The 18,181-nt window shown below is 33.0% G+C and overlaps 2 protein-coding genes and 1 long non-coding RNA gene across 3 annotated transcripts; all 3 read right to left on the minus strand.

Moving 5' to 3' along the window:
- Window positions 1-87: 87 nt before the first annotated feature.
- Window positions 88-2,552, minus strand: LOC123703173 (zinc finger protein 90-like). Its single transcript, XM_045651087.1, has 2 exons — window positions 1,974-2,552; window positions 88-1,897 (listed from the first exon to the last, which is right to left on the minus strand). The coding sequence occupies exons 1-2, from the start codon at window positions 2,124-2,126 to the stop codon at window positions 344-346; spliced, it is 1,707 nt and encodes a 568-aa protein (XP_045507043.1). The 5' UTR covers window positions 2,127-2,552; the 3' UTR covers window positions 88-343.
- Window positions 2,553-4,118: 1,566 nt separating this feature from the next.
- LOC123704915 lies at window positions 4,119-6,111 on the minus strand. Its single transcript, XR_006753227.1, has 2 exons — window positions 5,310-6,111; window positions 4,119-4,384 (listed from the first exon to the last, which is right to left on the minus strand). It is a non-coding gene; the product is annotated as an uncharacterized LOC123704915 (long non-coding RNA).
- Window positions 6,112-12,185: 6,074 nt separating this feature from the next.
- Window positions 12,186-14,369, minus strand: LOC123702871 (peritrophin-1-like). The gene is made up of 5 exons (XM_045650707.1): window positions 14,176-14,369; window positions 13,777-13,968; window positions 12,654-12,845; window positions 12,484-12,559; window positions 12,186-12,373 (listed from the first exon to the last, which is right to left on the minus strand). Exons 1-5 carry the CDS (start codon window positions 14,231-14,233, stop codon window positions 12,238-12,240), a joined length of 654 nt encoding a protein of 217 aa, XP_045506663.1. The 5' UTR covers window positions 14,234-14,369; the 3' UTR covers window positions 12,186-12,237.
- Window positions 14,370-18,181: the final 3,812 nt, after the last annotated feature.

The raw sequence follows: 18,181 nt of genomic DNA on the forward strand, positions 1-18,181 counted from the left end.
TTAAAATTGGTGCCATTACAAACAGTTATATAACTATGATTCTAAAATAATAATTGAAATTCAACAGTTGTTCTGGACAAACATTAATTCTATATCCTCAAATTATTATATTGTACTATTAATTATTGCAAATATTACATTTTCCTATTTTTAAACACTGTATGAGTTAAGTACATACATTCATTAAAATGGACATTAATAAAAGTTTTAAACTAAGCAATATTAATATATCCTTATTAAAGTTAACAATAGGTACTCAAGTTGCATAACATAAATATTGTGTGTAAAAATTTATATTTTAATAAATACATGTGATAATAATGATGTATTGATATAATACATCTTAAGTTTCTAGGTCATAATAATTGTCATCAATAGGAAAATCTGGTTCTTGCTCCTTTTTTATTTTTGGTTCAGTCATTTTATCATCAAAATTGTCAGTGAAATGAGACTTAATATGGGCAACTAAATCAGGTTTTTTCTCAAATGTTGCACCACACTCGATGCATGGCATGTTAACGACAAGACATTCATGAGTTTGTTCATGCTTATCAAGTTTGTCTTTTCTCATGAATTTCTTATCACACTGACTACAGTCAAATGATTTTGCTGCAGCATGTACAGTGGCATGCCGATCCAGTTCTCTCTTGCGTGCAAATTTCTTAAAGCATACCTTGCACTGGAATACCCTGGATCCCATGTGTGCGATTGACACATGTGTCTTGTATGCATCAAGTGAGGAAAATCTTTTAGGACATTGATGACATTTTATATTTTTTGGTTTGTTTTTGTTTATAAGTGGAGATTTCTGTTTAGGAGGCGAATTAAGTGTTTGCTTACTGGATGTAGATGGTGCTTTTTGTAAATGATTCAAAAAACTACCTTCGCCAGAAATGTGATCAGGTACTCTCGGTAGATCATATTCATTGGGGTTCATATTGTCTGTCGGTGGGGACATCAAACTGCTAAAAGGATTGACATTAACAACCATATCATGTGATTCTTGATTGTGCTCAAAATCTTTGTTAGGTGAAGTTATTCCATGTTTCAGTTCATGCTTGACCAATTTATCTTTCCTACCAAATGATAATGGACATTTACGACATACATATGGCTTCATTCCAGAGTGTATTAAAACATGACGTTGGAGGTCACCTTTAGCAACAAAGCTGCGAGGGCACATTGGGCACACATGAGGCTTGTGTCCAGCATGTATTCTTAAATGTTTACTTAAATTGGTATTACGAGAGAAGCTTTTTAAACAAAAATGACACTGATAAGGTCTTATACCTGTATGAACTATAGAATGTTTTCTTAAATCTGAGCGACGACCAAAGCATTTATCACATTCTGGACATTGGTATGGCTTATCATTACCATGTACGGCTTTAGTATGGCCAATGAATAAATTTCTTTCTGCAAATACTATACTACATTCAATACATTTGTATGGTAAATTGGGATCATGGACATTTTGTTCATGTTCATTACATTTTTCATGAGATATAAATGCTTGATCACAGTACTGACACATAAATACATTTTTCAAGTATGATTCTGAGACTGGTTCTGTATCTGGAATATTATCTTGCTCTGTATTCTCAACTTCAGCCTGTTCAACATTTTCAGAATCTTCAGATGAATCATAGTCAAGGCTTGGATCAACTACCATCACAACACTGTCTTCTACTATGTAATTGTCTGTTTTAGGTTTCTGCTCTATGTTATTATAATTATATTCTGAAGAATTGGAATTATCAAGTTCATTGACGCGATTGGTGATTTGTCTTAATCTAGCTTCACTTTGAATACATAGTGATCGAAATTTGGAGCATTTGTTTACTTTAAATAAGCACTTATAGCAAATCCTATTAGGAAGGCCATCATTCGGATCCATCTGCAATTAACAATTTAAATGTAAATATTCTTTCAATTCATACAAACTGAGTAATAGAAAAATATAATATACTGACCTGCAATTCAAAGCATTCAGCGATTTTTGAGGTTAGTGATCCATTTTCTTCATCATCAGGAATATTACAAAAAATTGAAATAGTTAGACCACTCTTACTTAAACACAAACGACATAACGTATGGAAATTCGCAATAATATACGAATCATCCATTTTTGTTGTGTTATGACATCAAAACAGTACAATAATAGACAGCGATCAAAATGTTTTAGAATTATTAATATTTGACACTATTCTGTTGTTTCATGATTTGGAATGAAATCGTTTCTACTACACTCATTTACAAAAATTTTGTTTGAATTAAATTATAATTTAATATTCACACCATTTCTTCATGCCATCAACATTTACTACGGTCTACGGCGGACTAGGCAGGGCTGCGCTAAATGATCATCGCGCCGCCCCTATCTGTCTCATAAAACATTACACATAATGTTACAAAGTTATATGAAATTATCATAAAAATTAAAGAGAAAATCGAGTCAAATTTATAACATTATCGCAAATAAGATCGCAAACGTAAATAGAAGCAAAGCAACATCAGGTTTTGAATTCGAAATTTTAAAAATAATGAAAATCGCGCTCGTATTTATCGTCATCGACTAAGGGTGCATACTCACTAATAAACAAACACATTTTAATGTAACAAAATATATCTATTTTGCTTTTCACTAAATTTAGGATAGTGTAATCACATTTAGCGAGTAATGCGCCTAAAACAATAATAATTAAAAACTTTTATTATAGTTCAATGTTTAACCCTAGATTACTACCCTTCGTCGATTCGACGACGCGTCACCAAAAAAATCGCTGTAACTTTTACGCGCGCGACCATATGATTTTCTGACTTCAGCTAATCTCAACCAACCCGTTGCGCTTGCGATGGACGGTAGTGCTTTGTGCGTGGAAGGTCCACACGCGCTGTTCCAGCAACCATGGCTCGTCACATCGACGAAGGTTAGTATTAACGTAACTTTTCGTACTATTTAGTTAAGTTAAAATTACGTTATTTTATCTTTTATAATGGTGCCTATTATTTTATTTTTTAGATACGATTCATATGTTAGTTTTAGAAGTTGAAAGCGATAAGGAAGATTCATCTGCGAGAGAGCCTGAAGACCACATTGAGGCTGAAGAAGCATGAAACGGAGGGTGATGATGAAGTTTCTACTGTAAATAAAGAGCAATTTCCAGATCAAAATTATGAGGCAAGTAGTAATACATCTCCCCACGTTCTATTGAAGACGAGACACCTATAGCACTTCAGCTGACCCTAGCGATTACAAGACCATCGCGTACCATTCTTCTTGGGAGAGACAAACACATATTATGGTCATCAACAGTCAAGGTCACAAAGCAGAAGACCTTCAAAGAACATAGATACATAGCACGTGGTCATGTACGCTTTTTTCAAGATATTTTAGATCCTCTTCAATGTTTTTCAGGTATAATTATTGGTGACATTACTGATACTCTGTGGGACTCAATTACATAAATTTTAAACATGCCAGGAAGAAATAATGTGAAAGTTATAAATGAGACTGAGCAAAGTAATGCTGCTGATGTGCCTCCATAGCAAACTAAAATAAACATATATGCTAGATGTCCCTCCGTAAAGCAAAGGTAGACCTAAAAATAGGTGCACAAAGTGCATAAATCGTTGTGTGGGGAACACAAACTTGATGTGTGTCACAAATGTTTTAGATACTAAGCTATTATCAAAATTATATTTTTAATTAATTTTCCAGATATTATTTTTGTAATTAATAGTTTATTTCGAGCAATTTAGAGGTATATATTATATGTACGGAATTTTTCAAAAAATTTAAGAATGTTCATAAATGTCCGTATTTAAGCAAAAAGGAACCAACCAGCAAATACGCACTTCTGAGATATCAAAGGATTTACAAAAACATTTGCAGCTCTGTTAAATGAAGTAAAATTAATATTTATTTTATTTAAATTCATTGATAAATTACTTATTTAAGTATGTGTATATAAATTTGTTCTGAATACTCTTAAACTTTCTAGATAATTAAGAAAATGTGCATGTGGTTCCTTTTAACATTTATCAATTGATAGGTTTTCTCTTATACAAAAAAGAACCACAACCCAGGGATTTAATGATATAAATGAAACTATGTATTTATAATATCGTAATAAAGCTTTTATTAAAAAGATATATAAAATAATACATATAGAGGACGTTTATTCGACGTTATCATCAAATTGGATTTCGAAATCCACCTTGTCTAGTCCATCTATGTGGTCTTCTATTGCATCATCACTAATAAGATTGTTATAAAAACTCTGTGCATATTGTGGAATGAGATGTAATATGGCCTGAATATCGCTTGAAGGTGAAGAAAGCTTCTCCAGAGGCATCGACGTATAAGGTTCTTCGTTATCTTCTGTAATAAAAAGAAAAAAGCTTTAAATCAAAACAATAAAGCCGCGTGGCTTTTATACGTAGATATATGGCGACAGCAAAATATAATTAGTTCTTATAAAGCGGTGTCCCTACTAGACGACTAAGTATGTTGTAGGTACATGCGCTATGTACAAAAAACTAGCTAAGTGCGAGTCGGACTCGCGCAACGAAGAGTTCCGTACCATTATCTATAGAAACGGCAAAAAATCACGGTTTATTCTATGGGAGCCTCTTAAATATTTATTTTATTCTGTTTTTTAGTATTTGTTGTTACAGCGGCATCAGAAATACATCATCTATGAAAATTTCGACTGTCTAACTATCACAGTTCATGAGACAGAGGGACAGACAGACAGACGGACAGCGGAGTCTTAGTAATAGGGTCTTGTTTTACCTTTTGGGTACGGAACCCTAAAAATCACACGCAACAGTGACCAAACCAAAAAAAAAAATTTAATAAACTTGTTAAAATTTTCAATTTCGCGGGCTAGGGCCTTTTTCCGGTCAAAACAGTGGCAGCGCGACTTTTAAAATCAAACAAATTATTATATGCGCTGAATGTACTGTACTGAATCTGAATCTAAACGTATTTTACCAAAATAGTAGGTAGGTACCTAGATCATCGACAGTTGATTTTAAAACAGGGTTTAGTAGTTTCATCTCACAATGACAGATGAATCGTAACAAAATGACTCTTAATAATTCGACTCGCCTTCGTGAACAACAACAGTGTCGTTAAAATACGTAAATCCACACAGGATTCCTCTTGTACTTACTAATTAATGAACTATCTTTTTAAAATCACTCCACAATCGGGAATGAATCAAAAGTGGATAAAGCGTACATACCTGCATCTCATAGATTCAATAAGTACCTACTTAAATGCATTAAATAAAACTACTTACCCGTTGTATCTTCATTATTATCTTCGGTGTTCGTCTCCAATGCTTTTCTTTCCAATTGCTTCCTTATTTATTTATTACTAAACATTTTCACATTTAATTTTAAAGGTAATTAACAAAAACAATAGAACTTACTTCGCGGAGAAAAAAAACGGCCGTCACGTATTCGAAATACTTCGCTGAATGTCACCTATATTGACAGATGTTCGACGTTTTACTTTAAAAATTGGAGTTTTGCACTTTGAGCTATATAAGACGTAATGAAATACGTTGTTTAAAGATGAGAAGCATTCTGCATTGTGCACAAGTCAAGGCATTTGGTTCCGTATAGCGATGATGGGTTTCTGGATGTTTTACAATATTTATTTATGCATGATAGAACCGAATGCTTGTGGTTTTATTTTGCAATAAAAAATTACAATTAAATTATGAATTTATTTTACGCATAACCATACCATAGAAACCTGGTTCCATTTTGTGTATTAAAAATAATTGTTATTAATAGAAATATGTGTAATGTATAATGGTACCAAGTATCTGCGGATCTGTTTTGTATATAATGACATGATAGTAATATCGTTTATTTGTATGAACAAAGCAGTCCCGTGGTGCTGTGGTTCGGTTTTGCTTCATATGTATTATTCGTTGTTGCTTGTGGTTCCTTTCTGCTTTTAGTATACCTTGTTTCCAAGGTAAAATTCATGTGGTTCTTGTTTGTATAAGAATTTAGACCACTTTTAAATGAGTATTCTTCAAGAAACGGAAAAAAGCAAATTTGTCGAGTGGTTCCATTTTGCATAAATACGGACAAATCGTGTAAACTGTGATCTCATTTTGATGACTGTTTGAATTAAAACTATGTTAAAATAAATATTTTAATATTTTTATATGTAGATTAATATCTTGTCCTTAAAATAAAAACATAACTACAAATATATTTTTTTAATTAAACCCCTAAATCCCCTCCAATAAACAGCGTAGACGAAACGACGAAGGTTAGTATTAAACGTCGAAAAATAAGGTTAGTGTTCTAGGGTTAAGAAGGTACAAGAACCAATGCAAACTTAGCTACTGTTCTGTGTTAGCACCCCATCAATGGAATTTTGGGTCGAAAATGACCTTGATCGATAGGTCTCCGTTAGGTCCTTTAAGGTCCCACAATTTTTTCGTTAGGTCCCCTTTAGTTTTTTTTTAAATAATTTTTTAAATTTTGGGTATAAAAAAATACACTTTAGCACCCCATCCATAGAATTTTGGGTCAAAAATGACCTTAATCGATAGGTCTCCGTTAGGTCCTGTAAGCTCCCACAATTTTTTCGTTAGGTCCCCTTTAGTTTTTTTATAAATATATATATTTTTTTTAATTTTGGGTATAAAAAATTACACTTTAGCACCTCATCCATAGCAAAATTGGCGAATTTTATCAAAATCGTATTCTTTACCGTTAGGTCCGTATAGTTAACAATTTCAATGGGTCCACCATTGAAATTGTTAAATTATTTATCTTATTTAAAATTATAAAATAATTAAAACCTGCGCATATCGATAATCGTCGATGTATCGTTTAGCGATATGATCAAGACAAATAATCGAGTCATGTTAACTCGATCATTGATGTGGCCTCACGAGACTATCATGGAAGGAAAATATACTCAAATTTAGTCTTTATGAACTAAGAGATAAAGTTGAATTTAAAACGCGATATTGAACCGCATTCCCCACGAGACTATCTTGGAAAGAAATACAAATTTAGCGAGACTATCTTAGAAAGATATACAAATTTAACCTTTATGAACTAAGCGATAAAGTTGAATTTAGAACGCGATATTGAACCGCACTCCCCACGAGACTATCTTGGAAAGAAATACAAATTTAATCTTTATGAACTTAGTGATAGAGTTGAATTTAAAAACTCGTCGCTTAAAAGATCGTAAATTTTTACGACTTTCTTAGTGACGGACTACTTCTAGCTATCGTTGTCGATAAAAAAATATTTTTGTATGTATAATTATTTGAAATGAGATGAGAAATAATCTTTATTATATTAAAATTTTACACAACTGCACAAAAAGGAGTATAATGTTTATTTTGTAATTAGTATATATTTCTTAAAATTTTCGCTCCGTTACTTTTAACTGGCAGAACATTTTAATGGTACGGAACCCTTCGTGCGTGAGTCCGACTCGCATTTAGCCGTTTTTTGTAATGTTTAATCTTGTAACCTTTCTATTATGTAATTTGTTTATATGTACCTATGTATTAATATTGCGTATGTTTCAGATTATAATATATTTATGTCATTTCGTTCAGACTATCATAAACTTTTAGTACCTACTACTTTTGATAATGTTCTTAGAGACATATTTATTTTATTGAAATGTGTTGTGATGAATGAATACATATTCAAATACAAATAAAATGGCTTTTTATTGTTTTTTCGTATGCATATAATAATGATGAAAACGTTACAAATGACCTGTGTAGTAGTTTTTATGAATATAATATTAATGTTTATTTCTAATTTCAACAAAATTATTATTTTTGTAATATATGTACAGAGATTTTTTTGTGTGATCGATGACGTATGTGTGCAAAAATATGCTAGTGTGTCAATTTTGTAATAGTTTGAGTTTTTAAAGACACAAATTATTTTTGTGAATGTGTGATTGTGTTTCATAGTGTGAGTTACCCTCCCCGCACCAAAATCGGCAGAAAGTTTAGTTAGAAAATTTGCCAGCGTACTCCATCCATCCATCCATCCATCATACTTAATGATCTAAGCCTTCTAAGGTTGAAAAGTAGGTTTTTAATAAATAAGCACTCTCAGAACAATTGATTTATTAAATAAATGAAACGATACTAATTTAAATTTCACGCTGTTTATGTATGATGTGCGCATGCCTTAATGCTCCAAGGCGCATGCGCAGGTTTTAATTATTTTATAATTTTAATAAAATAAATAATTTAACAATTTCAATGATGGACCTATACGGACCTAACGGTAAAGAATACGATTTTAAGAATACGATTTTGATAAAATTCGCCAATTTTGCTATGGATGAGGTGCTAAAATGTAATTTTTTTATACGCAAAATTAAAAAAAATATATTTATAAAAAAACTAAAGGGGACCTAACGAAAAAATTGTGGGACCTTAAAGGACCTAACGGAGACCTATCGATTAAGGTCATTTTTGACCCAAAATTCTATGGATGGGGTGCTAAAGTGTATTTTTTTATACCCAAAATTTAAAAAAAATATAAAAAAAAAACTAAAGGGGACCTTACGAAAAAATTGTGGGACCTTAAAGGACCTAACGGAGACCTATCGATCAAGGTCATTTTCGACCCAAAATTCCATTGATGGGGTGCTAAGTTTGCATTGGTGGTACAAGAGATGTCACAAATATCACAAACATAGGTAAGTAGGTACCTATTTGAGGAATTTATAATTATGTCTGTGGGAGACATTGAGATATACATATGGAGACGACACCGCCTACATCACTTAGGTATGTTCAGCTCAACATACGCCATATGGCGTAACTGCACGCTCATTTTTTATTTGTTTTAAAGTGAAACGCATCAATTTCAGAAGTAAGATATTTCATATTTGTATTCTACGAGAAAGCAAAATATAGTTCGTAGAATCCTATTTATTCCAAGAAAGATAGGTTGTCTTATCTGTGATTTATATTTCAGTTCCTTTTAGTGCCCAACCTTAGATCATTAAGTAATTTATCTAAATTACTTAATGATCTAAGTAATTTATCTAAATTACTTAATGATCTAAGTACCCAACCCCTATCGACAAAAACTACATAACTATCTCCCACCATTGAGATAATATTACTACGTATGGAGGAGACACCACGAACAAAATCTTATCTAGTTAGGTACTTACCGATGAAAGTTATTCCTTCGCACTTTTCCGTATTATTTGTATTATTTGTGCAATATCGTAACACACACGAAGGCTTAACGATATCATGACATATTTTAATAATATATGTAAAACGATGTTGAATTAAATTGTAGATAAGTTCTGCAGTCGCTGATTCGAAAATACCTACTCATAATATTCATAATCTATCTGATTTAGTTATTAAATTTACGATAGTATGAACGCTACGCTAGTCATCATTAATATATTTTTGTTTCTTGAAGAGGCTAGAGCAATAAATCCGCTCTGTTCAAACTTCCAAGAGCTGTGTTACAATCCTAACTATGTACAGTACTCCAAAATTAATAATGCGCATGCAGATCTTCGCTAATTATCGTATTTCCAGAAACACCCGAATCACCCCGAATCATTGAATCGTAAGTGTCCTAAACAATGCACTTGCATCTTGCACCTTGTTCAAAAGAAATAGGAGTCAATTCATAGTCATACACAATCGAAAACAATTCAGGCGATAGGTGACGGTAGCCTGTCAGACGTCAGTCAAAAAATTCAAAAATCCGTCAGTCGTCTTTATAAATTGGTGGTGACCGCACGTATTATCTCTTTATGGTATTATATAGAGTTGCTGTTACATACCCTTCTTAGTTTTGTTTCTAAGTTGAATTTTCCGATAAAATGATTATTTACACAGGTAGGAGATAGAAGTGGGGAAATTGAAAATTAATAAGAGCTTAATGAAAGTTGTAATCATTCTACGATATCAGAAATAGAGATAATCCCTGATTCTGTAAATCCTTTGGACTGAGATTTTGATGATTAGATTTCTACAATTTAAGTGTAAACAAGTGTTTGAAAATCTTTTTTTAAATATAAACTTTGTCTTATTTTAACCTTCCATACATACATCATTACACCAGCTTCAGTAAGACACTTTAATAGTTCTAAGTATAGAATTTTCCAAGTAAATCATTACAACAAATATATATTCGCAATCGTGTGGCTTATCCTCGATATTAACGTACATTGAATTATCGAAACAAATTTCGTTACTTATCTCTTTTACCATAAAATCACAATAAAACTCATAAGTAATTCTAATAAACTATGCATGAAGAAAATACATTTAACCACTCTATATATATATCATCTTCGGAGGCTCGGGGAATATGACAGTTGCCGAACAGTGACGAATTTTTCTATGCGCATTATTCACAGGCATTATCAGTTTGGGAGTACCTACTGTAGTTGGACTGAGTTGGACGTTGACGCTCGGCCGAGTCATTCAATTAAATGTCGTTATTCAATCGAATGATGACGGCGACATGAATACTATTTTGCTTTATAATTTGTAAGTATAATACTTACGTGGGCCACACTGAAAGTTTTGCGTAACTAATAAATAAAACAATTTATTTGTCTGATATTATATTCCGCCAACCCGCACTTGGCCAGCGTGGTGGATTATGGCCTGTACCCTCATAGGAGGCCCGTGTCCCAGCAGTGGGAACGTATATGGGCTGATGATGATGATATTATATTTAATACTTTTTAAAGTATTCTCCGTTACATTTAAAACACTTTTTCATCCGTTCAAACCATTTCTGGAAACATGAGTAGCATTGGTCTGAGGGTATGTTTTCAGCGTGCTGTTTGAAAGCAATCACGGCCTCTTCTGGCCACGTAAATGTCGAACCACTCATTGAATCATAGATTTTTGGGAAAAGGAAGAAATCGCAAGGTGCTAGGTTAGGACTGCGTGCGGCATGAGTCACGTGCTCCATGTTTTCGGAAGCCAAAAATGACTTTGTTTTGTTCGCGGTGTGCGCCGAAGCACTGTCATGGTGCAACAAGATGCGACTTCTAGGTGGCTTTTCTCTTATTTTTTGTAAGACATTGGGCAAACAAATAGTGGTGTAACACTCGTTTTGTTACTCAAGTGGGATAGTGCAGACAGGATTCGTCGTAGAGAAAAATAATGCAATAATTTGTTTGCCGTCCCTTCTCGCCTGCTTCAATTTGGTTGGATTGCTATCACTTTCAAACACTCACAAAGAATAGGTGTTTTAGTTTCTGGAATATAACTGTATATTCATATTTCATATCCTTTCACGATATTATACACGGCATTAGAATGTCCGTAGTTGTACTTTAATAGCATTTCTGAACACCAATCTACTCGATGTCGTTTTTGTTCTGGAGTGAGTTTGGGAGCAATCCACCGGCAACCAAGCTTCCTAACTTTGAAATTTTCATGTAAAATTTTCTGAATTTGGTTCATACCAATCCCCAAATGTCCTCGAATCTCCTAATAAGTGATATGGCAATTTTCTTAAATTAGTCGTTCGACGGTAGCCATATTTTCCTCCGTGATCGCAGTTGAGGGTCGACCATCACGAATTCCATCATGGAGAGAAATACGGCCGCGATGAAATTCAGCATATCAATGCCTTACAGTGCTCAAATGAGGTGCTTCCCTCCCAAAAGTATTTTAAAGGCAAGCAGTGCAAGCTTTCGGAGAAAGCGAACCTTTAAAATCATCAAAAATCATCGCCCTAAAATTGTTTCGTGTTAGTTCCGTTTTTGCTACGGACAACGAACTTCAAGTTGAGATAAAAAAAAAGACACGAGCTTCCAGCCAAATTTTTTTTCCTCAACTTATGAGACTTCATAGGTTAAAAAAAAAGATGGGTTGCACTCCGGGAGTGCCGGCAGAAGTGAAAACTTGATTATTAACGTTCAGCATGTTTGATATTTTGGAATGGTATCCGTCTTACGCATGGAATACCTATACCTATATAGGTAAGGGCTTAAAAAAACAAAAAACATCCGTCTTACGCTTTTTCGATCAGGCCACGTGTCCTGACGCGAGTTTAAGATTTTATACCACAGGTGTCTAGAAACGCAAAAATTGTAGTGTGCACTAGGTATTATTATACCTCTTAGGACATCGACGAGGCACGAAAAAAAAAGAAGTTAATAATATTGTTTTCATGTATTTTAATAAGTGTTAACATAATATCGGTATTTATTTATGTGCAATCTGTGACCAAATCTGAGTCAATGCAACTCTGGGTAGCATCATCGTAAGAGAATCCATCATCACAACTGAGCAGACGTTGCTTCCCTTGTTGACACGCGATGTAACGTTTGCAGCTTTTGCCTTGTCTAGAAAAAGGTTTAATCGAATTAGATGTGGAATTATTACTTTTACATACCAAAATGTTGTGGCGCACCTAACAATATAAATTCATTATAATATTAAAGTAAAAACCTACCTGAATTTGTAAATGAAGTCTGAAGGTTTTCCGTTTTCATCAATTTCTGGTGCAGGACATATGACTCCATGGAAATCTGGAATAAGAACATAACGTATTAGTTTATACTTATTTAAGTAGTAGCCGTAAAAAGTACTTTTTATTAATAAGTAGTATAAAATAATAAATACCATCTGGATTGCAGGAAAGAACGTTAGCTGGCCAATCACATACATCGGTTACGGGGTTAAATGCGAGGCCAGCTGGACAAGTCATTTCTGTAGCTTTGCCTTTTTGACAATTGATATAATTTCTGCAATCGGTGGAAGGCGATGGGAAGTGACCATATGGACTAGGGCAATAAGCTGTAGGCGCAGGTACCTCTGAAAGAGAAATATAAACATAAAAATTGACAACTCGTTACTTGATTTCAATTGTATGTAACTCGTAATGTTATACTAAATGGGCTTAAATTACTCCAACCAGTATTTTGAGCATTCCCTATAAAAAGACTCGGTGGTAAATAACAAAAATATTTAAATATAATATGATGTTTATAGTTATAAAACTCACGTATAAAACTTACCGAATGCAAGCAGTGGTAGCAGTTGCAGTGCTGGCAAAAGGCTAGCAATAATTAATTAGTTTCCACCCATTTCTAATGTCTTTTTTTCAAAATTGAATAGAGTAATTACAAAATAGGTTTTTTGCTATAATAAACAGTTGACGACATATTACTATCCCACCAAAAACATAAATGTAAGTAATTAAAATGGGAGCCAAGTTCAATCGTCGACCTAATTGCCGAAAAAATAATTGAGATCTAAATGTGTGCCAAGTTCTGTAGACAGTCCAGAAATGTATTTATAAAGATGTATTGAATTCTTAGGTGAACTGAAAACTCAATTGTTTTATTTTCCCATATAGAACAACGTTTATTACAAAATATGACTTTTTTAATTTGAATAATAGAATTATTTTCACAAAGCAAACAACTAATGGCCTATTGAACCCCAATCCCATAATTTGATCAGGCTAGTTTTTACCTATACTATTTATATATATCTTCTCAAATTGATGTTATTGAACGTTATTATTTGTAGTAGCCGTAAAAAGTATGAATTACTTTTTATTAAAATGTTGTGTGGTTTTATGAAACCACGGTAAAAGTGAAACTTACGATAATTATCGCAGTTGTACGATAATTATCGTACAACTGCGATAATTATCGCGCGACATGCGCTACACAGATCAAAAAGTTTGAGACGATGTAATAAAAGTTTCACTTTAATAAGTAGTATAAATAATAAATACCATCTGGATTGCAGGAAGGAACGTTAGCTGGCAAATCACATAAAGCGATTACGGGGTTAAATGCGAGGCCAGCTGGACAAGTCGTTTCTGTAGCTTTGCCTTTTTGACACTTGATATATTTTCCGCAATCGCTAGAAGGCGATGGGAAGTAACCATATTGTCTAGGGCAATCAGCTGTAGGCTTAGGTACCTCTGAAAGAGAAATATAAACATAAAAAATTGTAAACTCGTTACTTGATTTCAATTGTATGTAACTCGTAATCTTGTACTGAATGGGCTTAAATTACTCCAACCAGTATTTTGAGCATTCCATATAAAAAAGACTCGGTGGTAAATAACAAAAATGTTTAAATATAATATGATGTTTATATCAGTTTAAAACTCGCGTATAAAACTTACCAAATGCAAGCAGTGGTAGCAGTTGCAGTGCTAGCAATAATAATTTAGTTCCCACCATGATAATAAATTATAATTGGACCTATACAAGGCGCAAAGATTCTCAACTGATTGACATTGCTTTACGAAATACTATTTTTATATTCCATTTATTATCAAACTTAACCACAATAAGATTATTTATTAATAATTACAGTCATCAGTAAATGAGCGATAATACAGAGTATCACTGAAATAGCCCATAACAAACCGCACACTCACCATACGGTTTAATACATACAATGAGCGATAACTTAAGCTCTCCGGAGGAAATATTAATTAATGAGCAAATAGTAGTGATTATTTTGTGAATAACTCGGTGAGCAATTTATAAAGTACATCAAATCATTTGTTTAACGTAATACCCCAGCCACACGACTCGACGAGTGGTATGGGAAGTGACGAGGAAAGTAGGCAGGGACGTAGTGTGGCCACGTTACTCGTCATGCCACTCGTCGTGCTCATCGTCCTGCTCACTGCTCCCTATTTTGTCGGCTTTTGCGCGCGAGTCAAAGGACCGGCAATACGAGTGCGAACTGAAGAGCGTCGCGATTAATCGCGCGAGTAGAGCAGTGTGTGGCCAGACGGCAATATCGAGGCGAATAACGGCAGCGCGATGAGCAGGACGATGAGCATAGTGTGGCGGGGGTATAAGGCATCAGTATACATTTTAAATCATCATCCTAAATAATGTTTCTTGCAAAAAGTCAGAGCCATTTTTGATTGGTTTACGTAGTTACAAAGGCATTGAATTATGCATATATTATGTACTTAGTTTATGTGGTGGCCGATTATCTTAATCAGCCAATGCTACCTATTTATTAAACGACCCCGTTTAATTAACTGCCTGAATGATATTTAGCGATTCAATCAAACAGCTACTTACTAACGTTCGTACATTCATAAATTGAATGAATCTTTGCACGTAAATGAGTGACCTTGAGTTATATTTTATCCCAAAGCAAAAATGCTGCCATCTACCTACCATGTTAATTGTTATGGACGATCAAAAACGGGCCAAGAAAATTTTTTCATCACGCGCCTTAAGGGAATATGGGAATATAGGTTAGAGAAAGTAAATTCTAGCAATTCGGTATTCGGGTATAACCGCGAAAAATTGTACATTAATTATTTTTTCAATGTTCCCATTTTATTTCTCATATAGCATCAACGTTTTTTGACAATAAGTGTTTTTATAGATATGTAATGAAAGGTTTGCTTGTGTTCTTTTAGATTATTTCATAAAACTCAATCTATCTCTTGCAGAAATATTTTATTTTATATTTTTTTTACTGGCTCCACTTTTATTTCCATATAAAAAACATTTGTCCACCTAACACCCTTGTGACAAAAACTGATAACCCCTACGAAATGGTATGACTGCCTCGCATTTTTATGAAAAATTTAAGTTATTCGATTCTTATGCAACATGTACATAAAAATCTTTTAATACACAAAGCCTTAATCGATTTTTTATTATTATTTTAAAAACTGTCCACTTTTTTTATACGTGTGTAACGTCACGTATGTAACGTCTCTAACTGCCATACTTTAAGAATTATCAGAATCCTTCTATAATTTTCCTGTGTGGCAACACTGTTGGCATGCTGGCAACATTTAAAAAACAAAGGCAGCCTTTTTTTTCTTTGAGTGAAATGGTGTTTTGTGTTGATGTGAGATTTGTCGCTCGAAAAAAGTGTATTTAAAGTGTTCGATTGCGAGGTAAGTATATAATATATTCTGTCTTATTATTATAAATCTTTACGTAGGTTTACTATAAAACTAAAGAATCAGACTACTTCGTGGGTCTTAGCATTCACAATCGAGTAGTAATTTTAATTTAAGGTTATGTCGCACGCATTTTTTGTCATGATTATAACGATGTGTAACGAAATGTGTTACGTTACAGTCATGACATATTGTTAAGTTTAGAACACATAGGTCTATTAAAAAATTGCGCGAAATATTTTCAAATCTAAACGGCTAAACAGATTTTGATGTGCAAGATATCATTGGATTGGTCTAAAATATCATTGTCTATACAGGGTTACTTGAAAAACACCAGCAACCTCGTAGGACAAGATAGCTAACATCATAAGTAACAACATTAATTGTTCTATGACTTTTGGCATAACGCAATAAATTATTTTTAAATGATTTTTTAAACTTTTATTGTACTCTCCTAACATTTGTAAGTCTATGTTCTATTCATTATCGGATGGTCGACGCGACACCCCCTTCCCCCTCTCGTTCACTTCTTGTTTACGTAATTTTTGGGAGGCGTAGAGTTTATAATATTCAAACGGAAAATTAAATGAACATTAATTTTTGTATGAAAATAAAAATGCTAGGAAGAAAAGATGACTGTTATATGTACTAAGCTTTATAATGGTCATGTAAGTAACATTCAGTCATGTATGTAACGTTTGTTATGATGTCATGAATGTAACGGTACAATTTTTCGCGGTCATACCCATTCGCATTATACTGTAGTGAAAAAAGGATATTCTGTTAAATTTCAAGTATTCCGGATCATAAATTGTCGACAGATTACAATCTCGCAAATTAGATAATAAATCTTACGGTTTTTTACTATCTTGGCCAAATAAGAATAGGTAGGTAGGTCTATGTAAAAAGTTCATGATTATAAATGACAACTAATGTAAATGCTGACTACTCTGATTATTGTTAATAATTAGATTGTATATTAACTACTTGCTGATCAACAACTTTACGAACACTTCCAATGAACACAGGACCTCATATCGCAATGAGACATTTTATAACAAGAAACGGGACCTTAACATGCAAGATTCCACATCGGGGAGAACATGTTTAATTAGAATATTAAAAAAATAGTGAATATCGTTAAATGTTTTTCTTTTTAAGCTATTGCATAGCTTCTATCGCGGGCCTTGAGCGCGGGGACCGAATCGAGAAATTCCGTAACGAAAAAACCTCACGCTCCCCACTCCGACGGGCGGAGGTGTGGCTTGAAGGCATAGCATGCAATAGCTTTACCGCGGCAGTCCCCGAGTGCCACACGTCGTTTTTCATAGATTTTTATATATTAGACTTTGTTGATGTGGTTATTGGCTAGGTTTTTGACTAATGCGGACTCTATTTCCTAGGTAAATAAGTACATGAGCCGATAAAGCTTAGTAAAGTTATACCTCTATTTAAGAAGGGCGATCAAGAAGACTGTAATAATTATAGACATATCTCTATTTTACCAACATTAAGTAAGATATTCGAGAAGTTAATATTAAACCAATTGACTAGTCATTTTGCATCTAATAATTTACTTCACACCAAACAGTTTGGTTTCACAAAGGGGCGCTCAACCACAGATGCTGGAGTTGCACTTCAAACACAAATATTTATTTATTTATTTACCAAGGATAGCCAACAATTGTTTACACTATATATGGCATGAAAGGAAAAATACAATTTAACTTATCAAGTGTAACAATTACTTACAGGCTAACACTACATGCTTTTGAAAACGGTTATGACTTATGAACATTAAAAAAAAAAAAAAAACTGATAAATACACAAGATAACGTTTAACAAATTATCAACAGAATATCTATTTAAAAACTAATGTAAGTCATATTAAAATAAAATCGGCATACAAAAATTACAATTTTAAAATATTAAATTAAAGTACATAAAAATTTAAAAACCAACATAAAAATTCATTTTTTATAATATTAATAATATAATATAATATCTACATAAAAATAAAGTTCGACAGACAAAATATCTATTTAAACAATGTAAATATTCAAGTTAAGATAAAATCGGCATTTAATTTACAATTTTCAAATATAATATTAAAAAGCTTAAAAAAAACCAACACAAAAATTCAATTTTTTTTTATAATATCTACACAAAAATATAGTGAACAAACATAAGAAAAATATCCATTTATAAATAATTTAAACATTCATATTAATATTAAGATAAA

This window comes from Colias croceus, chromosome 2 (genome assembly GCF_905220415.1).
Source record: "Colias croceus chromosome 2, ilColCroc2.1".
NCBI lineage: Eukaryota > Metazoa > Arthropoda > Insecta > Lepidoptera > Pieridae > Colias > Colias croceus.

Bases quoted from the DNA above. Each gene is read 5' to 3' on its own strand.
- LOC123703173 (XM_045651087.1), bottom strand. From the start codon at position 2,126: ATGGATGATTCGTATATTATTGCGAATTTCCATACGTTATGTCGTTTG. The intron at 1,898-1,973 runs GTCAGTATATTA...TGTTAATTGCAG, and splicing joins CTGAATGCTTTGAATTGCAG to ATGGATCCGAATGATGGCCT.
- LOC123702871 (XM_045650707.1), bottom strand. From the start codon at position 14,233: ATGGTGGGAACTAAATTATTATTGCTAGCACTGCAACTGCTACCACTG. The intron at 12,846-13,776 runs GTATTTATTATT...TTTCTCTTTCAG, and splicing joins TCCTTCCTGCAATCCAGATG to AGGTACCTGCGCCTACAGCT. The intron at 12,374-12,483 runs GTAGGTTTTTAC...ACCTTTTTCTAG, and splicing joins GACTTCATTTACAAATTCAG to ACAAGGCAAAAGCTGCAAAC.